Genomic DNA, 9,049 nt, shown 5'->3' on the forward strand with positions numbered 1-9,049 from the left:
ATATAAGTATAATAAATGCTATTGCATATGTACCCAAAACAGGGGTTATTTTGTTACAAAGTTATGATCATAAAATTGATAAGCCACCATACCACGTCAAGGTAAACCCCGAATGGTGGCCCCTAACTTGTTTTATTTTTTATGTGCATTCTAGCATTACCTGTAATCAATGTCCCCCCTTTAAACTAGTGGTGATCCTATGCTTTTAAAATTGGGCGATTGTTTTGGGAATATCTCTCCTTTAAAAGCCTGATTGCTGGCTGGGGAGGATTTAGCCCTCAGTCAAAAAACAGCGTTCAACGGACATTGATTACAGGTAATGCTAGAATGCACATAAAAAATAAAACAAGTTAGGGACCGCCATTCGGGGTTTACCTTGACGTGGTATGGTGGCTTATCAATTTTATGATCATAACTTTGTAACAAAATAACCCCTGTTTTGGGTACATATGCAATAGCATTTATTACACTAATATATATATATATATATATATATATATATATATATATATATATATATATATATATATATACTTTAAAGCCTTTAGAGTGCTCCCACAACCCCCCTGTTTTGATAATATATATATATATATATATATATATATATATATATATATATATATATATATATATACCTTCACATTGCTTCATCATCTGACATGATTTGATATTTTCCTGGAGTCCTGTCAACTGGTGGAATATTTACTTTATTATGGACTGGCACCCAGATTACTCGATACACTTATGGTAGTGTGCTCTATTTGCTTGTGTTTATATATATATATATATATATATATATATATATATATATATATATATATATATATATATATATGTACAAAGGCTTAGGCACACACTGCTTGAACAATTACCTGGGTGCTGTACAGGAAAATTGTATATTCACCCCAAAAAGCTGACGCACACCAGGATTTTTCTTCAAAAATGCTTTGTTTATTAGATCGACGTTTCGATCCCCAGAGGGATCTTTATCAAGATAACAACACACTGATTTGTAAGAGATTATAAAGACTCACCATCAGTGACCCAACACCAAACACCTCCCACAAATTCAATTAAGCAAGTTAACCCTTCGTGAACCTTAAGTGGTAAGTGGTGAGTTGTGCAGGACAATCTGGAAGAAAAAGTGCATGGTGCCATGAATAAATATCTTTTTAACAATAAAATCGTGTTAAGAGTTTTTTTAAAAAAACTTTTACAGAAAAAATCTCAAACCGCATAAAAACACCATTTAAAACCAATATAACAAAAACTAAAACTAAATGTTTGCATATAGGATAGTCCATAGGTATTTCATTTCATTTCGTCTTCCTTCCTTAGATAACATTGTGCTAGACTACTAAGGCTCTGTAAATATAGACAATCACAAAAATGGGTTATAAGAACAATATTCATTCAGACCGTTGGGAGCAACTGTATTTAATGTCTTGATCCAAAAGACCTCCCTTTGTGACAACAGATGATTCCAGTTGCCTCCCCTGGTGGGCTCTGTGACCATATCTATGCCCATAAATCTAAGTGTGGGCAATCTATGTCCCATTTTAAGGTAGTGTTGCGGTAAGGGTAAATCTGATTTCCCTGTCTCGAATGCCCGTTTTATTGAGGACCTATGGTTACCCATACGTTCACGGAGCGTATTCTGTGTCTTTCCCACATAAGATAAACCACAGGGGCACGTTATCATGTAGATAACGTGAGTTGAAGTACATGAAATACGTTGTTTAATTTGTATATCTTTTCCCGTATGGGGATGTTTAAAAGATACGCCGGTTGACATAGACCTGCAGGTAATACAACTCACACACCTATAGCAGCCTTTTTTCAGTTTACTTAAAACATTGCCATTGTCCGTGTAGCATTTAGTGGGGTCAGTCTGCATCAAAAGATCTTTTAAATTCTTACCTCTTTTGTAAGTCTTTATAATCTCTTACAAATCAGTGTGTTGTTATCTTGATAAAGATCCCTCTGGGGATCGAAACGTCGATCTAATAAACAAAGCATTTTTGAAGAAAAATCCTGGTGTGCGTCAGCTTTTTGGGGTGTATATATATATATATATATATATATATATAGAAATTGCACGTGGTGCCGGCACTCACAGGGTTTGCATGAAAAACTCAAACATTCGATATATTGAAATATATATATATGGTTTTGTCCTTGAGAAAGGTCCCTGTGGGGAACCGAAACGTCGGATTTAATAAACCTTTTTTCTTTATTTCAATATATCGAATGTTTGAGTTTTTCATGCAAACCCCGTGAGTGCCGGCACCACGTGCAATTTCTGTTTATTTTTTAACCAGAGGACCCAGGTATTTTTGTGTATTTTAAGGTGTGCAGCTTGTACCCACCTTTCCCTATATATATATATATATATATATATATATATATATATATATATATATATATATATATATATATATATCAAGAAAAACCGCACTGCTCAGGACTTATAATAATGAAAGAAATTTTTAATGGCACATACTGACGTTTCGGCTGCTGCTGCAGCCTTTTTCAAAGCACAAAAAACGAATACATCCACCAAACTAAATACACAGTGTTGGCGCGAACCTCCCGTGACCTCACCAACGTGAACTGACGTGTTTCAAAGTGTTACCCACCCCCCGCTAATTAAACACATCCCATGATTAAACTACTCGTGTCGTGCACCCCTTATGGAGCTATTTAGACTCCAAATCTATTAATACCTGTGACCCATATATATATATGTGAACTCCTGTGTCATGTAGCAGAACATAAATCGTGTCAAAAAACTAAAACTATTGTCCCATCAATGTTAAAGGAATTTTATCTAATCACCCAGTGCTGTGCGTTCCGTGTTTCAAGATACAGTGTTGTGACACATCCTTCCCACTGGCACAATAAATTAACAAAGTAACCATTCTATCTCTAATAAAGAAGGAACTAAATATCACATAGTGTTAGTATCGCAAACAAATCTTTATAACTCACTAATCGTTATCTAGCTTATAACCTGTCACATATGTCCAAATCGTTTTTGTTAAAATACTTAATGGGATTAGATCTATATCCGTGTATAATACACAAAAGCCATGAATATTCTGTAAATTATATCCTTATAAACGGTGAGTTCTGATGTCATCAGTTATAAACGGTGAGTTCTGATGTCATTTCTGTCACATGACTCATTGAAATTTGTGTATTATAATAAATAAAGTACCCCCAGTTGTAAAATATGAGGATATTAGAAGTTACCTCGGAGTTCCATGACCTGTATAAAAACACTCGGCCTTCGGCCTCGTGTTTTTATATGGTCATGAAACTCCTCAGTAACTTATAATATCCTTATATTTTACAAGAGGGGGTACTTTATTCACTATATATTCCGGCCTCCTACATCACACGACCGCCTAGAGTGTCGAGCTGTGGTTATGTAAATGCAGCTTTCATCGGGCAGTGAATTAATTAAAAATGAAGGAAACGAAAATGGACCTTCAGTCCATAGAGATCGAATTAAACAATCCATAATGTGCATAAGGAGTTACGTGTTATCCTCGACCACAGTATAGATCCCCAAAGCCGTCCAACCTATATATACTGGTACAAAGGATGCACACAGGTATTTTATGGTCTTGAGAATGGTCTTAGATACAGACCGAAACGTCGACCTGCTTTTTTAATGTACTAAATAAAATTTAAGTTTTTTTACTTTTTGATATAAATACCTGTGTGCATCCTTTGTACCGGTTTTTCTATATATTGCTTTTTTGGATAGCACCAGGACTTTATGCTATTTTGTGGTGTGCTGAAGAAATTGGACTTTTGTACAAACAGGTCGATATCAGTTGAAAATTGAGCGTAGGACTGGCCAGATATGGGATGACTTTGACGTAGGTGGCCAGCTTAAATATATTGCAATATATGGACAAACAATCCCTGTTTTGTGTAAAGGGTGAGACATTTTTCAGTAGCAGTATGCACAAAATGTCTCTGTCTTAAATATATTGATAATGGGTTGAGTGCAGAGGACTCTTGTATTTGACTATATGTATTTTGTGGTCACAACCTCATTGCACCTCCGCCAAATGGTTTTAAAAATTAGTGGTGAGCACAACTTTCACTTGTTATATATATATATATATATATATATATAAAACATACCTCCCAACTGTCCCGTTTTTAGAGGGACAGTCCCTCTTTTGACAGCTGAACCCGCAGTCCCTCATTTGTACTGGAAAGTCCAGTTTTTCTCTGCTCTGAACAACCAGTGCTTCATTCAGGTCTCTCACTCTATTTCTCTCACATTTTCTCTCTCTCGCTCTCTCTCGAGTACTGACACAATATAAGGTTTCCGGTCGATCACATTTATTTTACATTTCTAACATTTTGAAAACAATGAAATTACTAAAATTCATTTGAAAGTTCCTCTTCTGGAAGCAGCCTAAGAGGCCTCAGAGCAGACAGGAAGGTTAGAGGGTTCTTTGGACCACAACCACTTGGGTTCTGGAGAGGAAAAAATACTGATATCAATTCGAATACAAAACTACCTCAATTAATCTTCATTTGCTGAATGGTCCTGAGGAAACACTATGGTGTCCATTATACTGAGTATCTAAGTATCCACTGATGTCCAACTACAACTTTCTGCACCCTCTGAATGTATTTGGCCAATGGTTCAATCACTGTAGCTTGTAAAACATTGCTAACTTTAAACCATGCACTGCTGTCCTGCCACCCTTCCCTGCTCCCCAGCCGCCCTACTCCAAAGTTACCCTGTGCCCTGCTCCCCAGTTACCCTTTCCTCTAACCAGCCCCCCTTCCCTGCTGTCCTATCACCCTTTCTACTACCCTTCCCTGCTGCTCAGCCACCCTGTTCTACTCCCTAGCCATCCTATCCTGCTGCTCAGCCACCCTGCCTTGCTGTTCTGCCAATCTGACCTGCTAGCTGCTACCCTGCCCTGCTCTTCGGCTACCTTTTTACAGCTTATCCGTCCTACAGTTGCCACTGCACGGGAGTGAGAAGCCCCCCCACCCAGACTGCAGCACAGGCAGCACATAAAGAAGGTACCTTTGTAACAGCTGGGCACAGCAAATACCCCATCTTGGCACTGGCTGTCTGTTAAATGGGAGCATTTCTCCTTGGAGTCTTTGCAGTAATAGGTCAGGGTGTCACCATGCTGGATCATCCCATGCGCTATATCATCCACTTTGGTCTTCCTTCCGTTGTAAAGCACCGTGGCCTTCTTTATATTCACCTTGCATGGAGCTGCAATACACATAGCGCTAACCAAATCCATTCTGTGTGCATTTATAGCTAGGGGTGGAAGCTGCCATAGCAGTTACTGTATTTATATCCCACCTACCTCTGCACTTTGGCCTTATCGTCCACTCTCCAGTCAAGTTGCAGAAGGAGACCCTGGGGCCATCAAGCACATAGTTTGGCTTACAGCCATAAGTCACAGTCTCTTTATAGTGATATCTCTGATGCAGTAAGACGCTCATGAAACCATTTTGTATTTCGGGTGGCCGATCACATGTCACATCTGGAATAGATTTAATATGTAATATTAAATATTAGATATAATGGCTTCTAATCTTGCTTTGATTGTCTGCAAGTTGTTCTAGCCCTATGAGTGTTCTGCTTCGATTGGCAGTTATTAGGGACTCACCACGGCATTCAGGTGCCTGGCTCCAGTTCCCGCTGGCAGTGCAGGTGGCAGTGTCATTGCCAAACATGGCGTAATTAGAGTGGCATTCATACTTCACCATATCCTGGTATTTAGAAACATTCCGTTCATCTGGCCTATAGTAGGAGAGCTGGCCAAATGCAGGTACTGGGGGTTGGGGGCAGGTCATGGCTGCAAAGAGAAGGTACACAGCACAAGTATAGCAGGTTATAGGGAAGAACTAAACAAGCGTTTTTCGGTCCGATCCGACTCGCTCCGACAAAACTCAGGCATCGGATGCGCAGGAAATAAGGTAAGAGATAGAAATGTCGGATGACGTTGCATCATTCATCCGACATGTCGCGTCAAACGACCGATGTGACACCATCCGAAATTGCTGTTGCTTACCTTGTTTTCCATCGCATCCGACTTGACGCCTGCATTTTTGTTACTCATCTTTCTATTCAGGAACTCCTGAACTCCTATTCATATTCCAGTCTCTTATTAAATATTTGCATGGCTGCTAGGGTAATTTGCACCCTACAAACCAGATTGCTGAAATTGTAAACTGTAGCGTTGCTGAATAAAAAGCTTAATAACTCAAAAACCACAAATAATAAAAAAATGGAAACCAATTGCAAATTGTCTCAGAATACCACTCAATGATCACCCAAAAGGGCCCCTGAGAGAGTTGGGCAATGATGTGTAGGAAGCTATAACTGGTGACTTGCATTGCTGTAATCAACACTAACAGCTTTACATAACTGCTATCTACTTACAGCCATATTTCCCTCCTTCTAACTAATCATGGGGGGAGTGGGAGAAGGCTCACATGGGAGGGGGCTGAAAGGAATTCACCCTTTGAGTGCTGCACAGCAGACGTCTTTCTTAGTAGCAAAACACACTCTGCTATTCAACTATAACAAAATGAGGAAATAAGTTGGGAGGATTTACGTACATTGGCAGGTTGGCAAACTCTCGTTCCATTTGCCAGACTCATTGCATGTGCTGCTGTTTGCTCCAATCAGTACAAATCTGAAATGACACAACCTCTGCGATGTCAGACTGGCCATAGAGAAATTAATGGTAAACTGCTAAACCCCATTATAAGCCCATTCTGTCTTCATTTCATTCTGTTTCTGACAATGGACTGAGCCAATGGGTTTAACTCCTCGCCAGCTCTAAGTAGACCTAGTTCCCAGCCTTGCCAGAGTCTGCCCGCCCCTCTCCAAGGCCAAATGACTGTCAAAGCATCTGCTGTGACGCTTCTGGTCATTGATCATGTATGTATCTGTGAACATACTACTCATACTCGTCTTATCAGAGCTCTTTTTAGTGATTATTGGGCCATTCAGATATAGCAGGTCAATCAGGAGATGGTAGGATGAAGATGAAGACAGTAGGGAATGATGGATACAGTAGTTCAAGAGGGAGACTGCAAGGGAAGGTGGAGACTGTAGGGCAATTGGGAAGGGCAATGGGACTGAAGGGTAAGTGGGAGATGGTAGGGCAATGGGGAGACAGTAGGGCCTGATGGATAGCAAGGAAAGGCTTCAGGACCAGTGAGCATACCCTTCTTTGCATGAGAAGCGAACTACATTTTGGAACTTGTTATTCTCGTACGTTATGTCTCCATTCTCCAGAGTGTCAGATAATGAGCACTGTCTCCCTAAACAGAAAAGAAACACAGATTAAAATTTACCCTAACATGGCAAGAGCCCTACAGATACACTTGGGTAGGAGAATGGTGGGCTAAGGCTTGGTTGAAGCATAGAGTACATTTGTTGGCATTACAGCACATGTTACTATTAATAATGCACCTGGGCATGGGGGCAGCAGTCACACACATAATACTCACGTGCACATGATAAGGATGCGTGGATCCAAATTCCAGCGCTGGAGCATACAGCCCTGTTATATCCCCCCTGTCTCACAAATCCCGGTAAACAAGAGTACACCACAAAATTACTTGGCTCATACACCAACTTCTCTGGCTTGTACAGAGCACCTTGGATTTCCTGAGGCCGGGGACACACTGTAACACATACATGTCATTTCTATAGAGAAGCTATTGGTAGAATGCAGCCTACATCACGTGATTATGTAAAGCAGTGATGTAACAATGGAGGACGATGAACCCACAACTGCAGGCAAAGGGGTACCATTAAGATTGGGTGGTAGGGGCATAAAATATCCATCAACCACACTTACCCTTGGTTGCTGTAACACAGCTTAGCAGGACAAACGCCCAAATCATCATAAGTGAGTGCAACATATTCCTGCCTGCCCTGTGACTGTCTTGCATGCACCATCCTGTCTTTTGTAATCCCTTAGTTTAAATATTAATTCACCTGTTGGGGTCTGGCTTTATCCTCCCAAACTATTCTTTCTGTTTATTCTGTTGGATCCATTACTGATTTACTGAGTGGGAAGGAAGGTTCCCTGTCACTCAGGAGTGTGGGGGGGGGCAGTATCCAAAGGTTTATTTGCCCTTTACTAATCGTCCTCTCGCAGTCACTAGGAGATAAGATACATTGACAAACAAAGATCTTGTGTAGGAACCATACTGATCCAATATCATAAATTAAAGGGACATTTTTGTCAATTGCAAAGTAAGATTAGTGGTCAGAATACCAGTTTTGCCTATCTCACTGTGCAATAAATGCTTTATGTCATGGATCCAAATTCCAGTGTTTGAGCATACAACCCTGTTATATGCCCCCTGTCTCACAAACCCTGGTAAACTAGAGTACATCACAAAATTACTGAGCTGATACACCGACTTCTCTGGCTTGTACAGAGCACCTTTTATTTCCTGAGGCCTGGAACACACTGTAACACCTACATGTCATTTCTAGAGCAGCTATTGGTAGAATGCAGCCTGCATCATGTGATTATGTAAAGCAGTGTTATAACAATGGAGGATGGGAAACCCACAACTGCAGGGAAAGGGGGACAGTAAGATTGGCAGGTAGGGGCCATAAAATATCCACACTTACCCTTGGTTGCTGTAGCACATCTTAACAGGACAAGCGCCCAAATCACTATAAGTGAGTGCAACATATTCCTGCCTGCCCTGTGACTGTCTTGCCTGCTCCATCTTTTGTAATCCCTTAGTTTAAATATTAATTTACCTGTTGGGGTCTGGCTTTATCCTCCCAAACTATTCTTTCTGTTTATTCTGCTGGATCCATTACTGATTTACTGAGTAGGAAGGAATGTTCCCTGTGTGAGTGTGAGTGTCAGTATCCAAAGGTTTATTTGTCCTTTACTAACCATGCTCTGCCAGTCACTAGGAGATATGATACATTGATGAACAAAGATCTTTTGTAGTAACCATACAATATCATTAGATAAAGGGAGATGTCTAGCAATACCGTTCA

General features: G+C 40.1%; 1 protein-coding gene across 2 annotated transcripts; it reads right to left on the reverse strand.

Annotated features, from left to right (window-relative positions):
- Positions 1-4,348: 4,348 nt before the first annotated feature.
- Positions 4,349-8,766, reverse strand: apoh.L (apolipoprotein H L homeolog). 2 transcript variants are annotated; one of them, XM_041577079.1, is made up of 8 exons: positions 8,666-8,766; positions 7,525-7,701; positions 7,239-7,335; positions 6,625-6,701; positions 5,670-5,858; positions 5,364-5,543; positions 5,069-5,266; positions 4,349-4,503 (listed from the first exon to the last, which is right to left on the reverse strand). In XM_041577079.1, the coding sequence occupies exons 1-8, from the start codon at positions 8,727-8,729 to the stop codon at positions 4,442-4,444; spliced, it is 1,044 nt and encodes a 347-aa protein (XP_041433013.1). In that variant the 5' UTR covers positions 8,730-8,766; the 3' UTR covers positions 4,349-4,441. The 2 variants fall into 2 exon arrangements, with proteins under 2 accessions (XP_041433013.1, XP_018091011.1); XM_018235522.2 differs by lacking the exon at positions 8,666-8,766 and adding an exon at positions 7,878-7,987.
- Positions 8,767-9,049: the final 283 nt, after the last annotated feature.

The sequence above is a fragment of the Xenopus laevis genome, chromosome 9_10L (assembly GCF_017654675.1).
Source record: "Xenopus laevis strain J_2021 chromosome 9_10L, Xenopus_laevis_v10.1, whole genome shotgun sequence".
NCBI lineage: Eukaryota > Metazoa > Chordata > Amphibia > Anura > Pipidae > Xenopus > Xenopus laevis.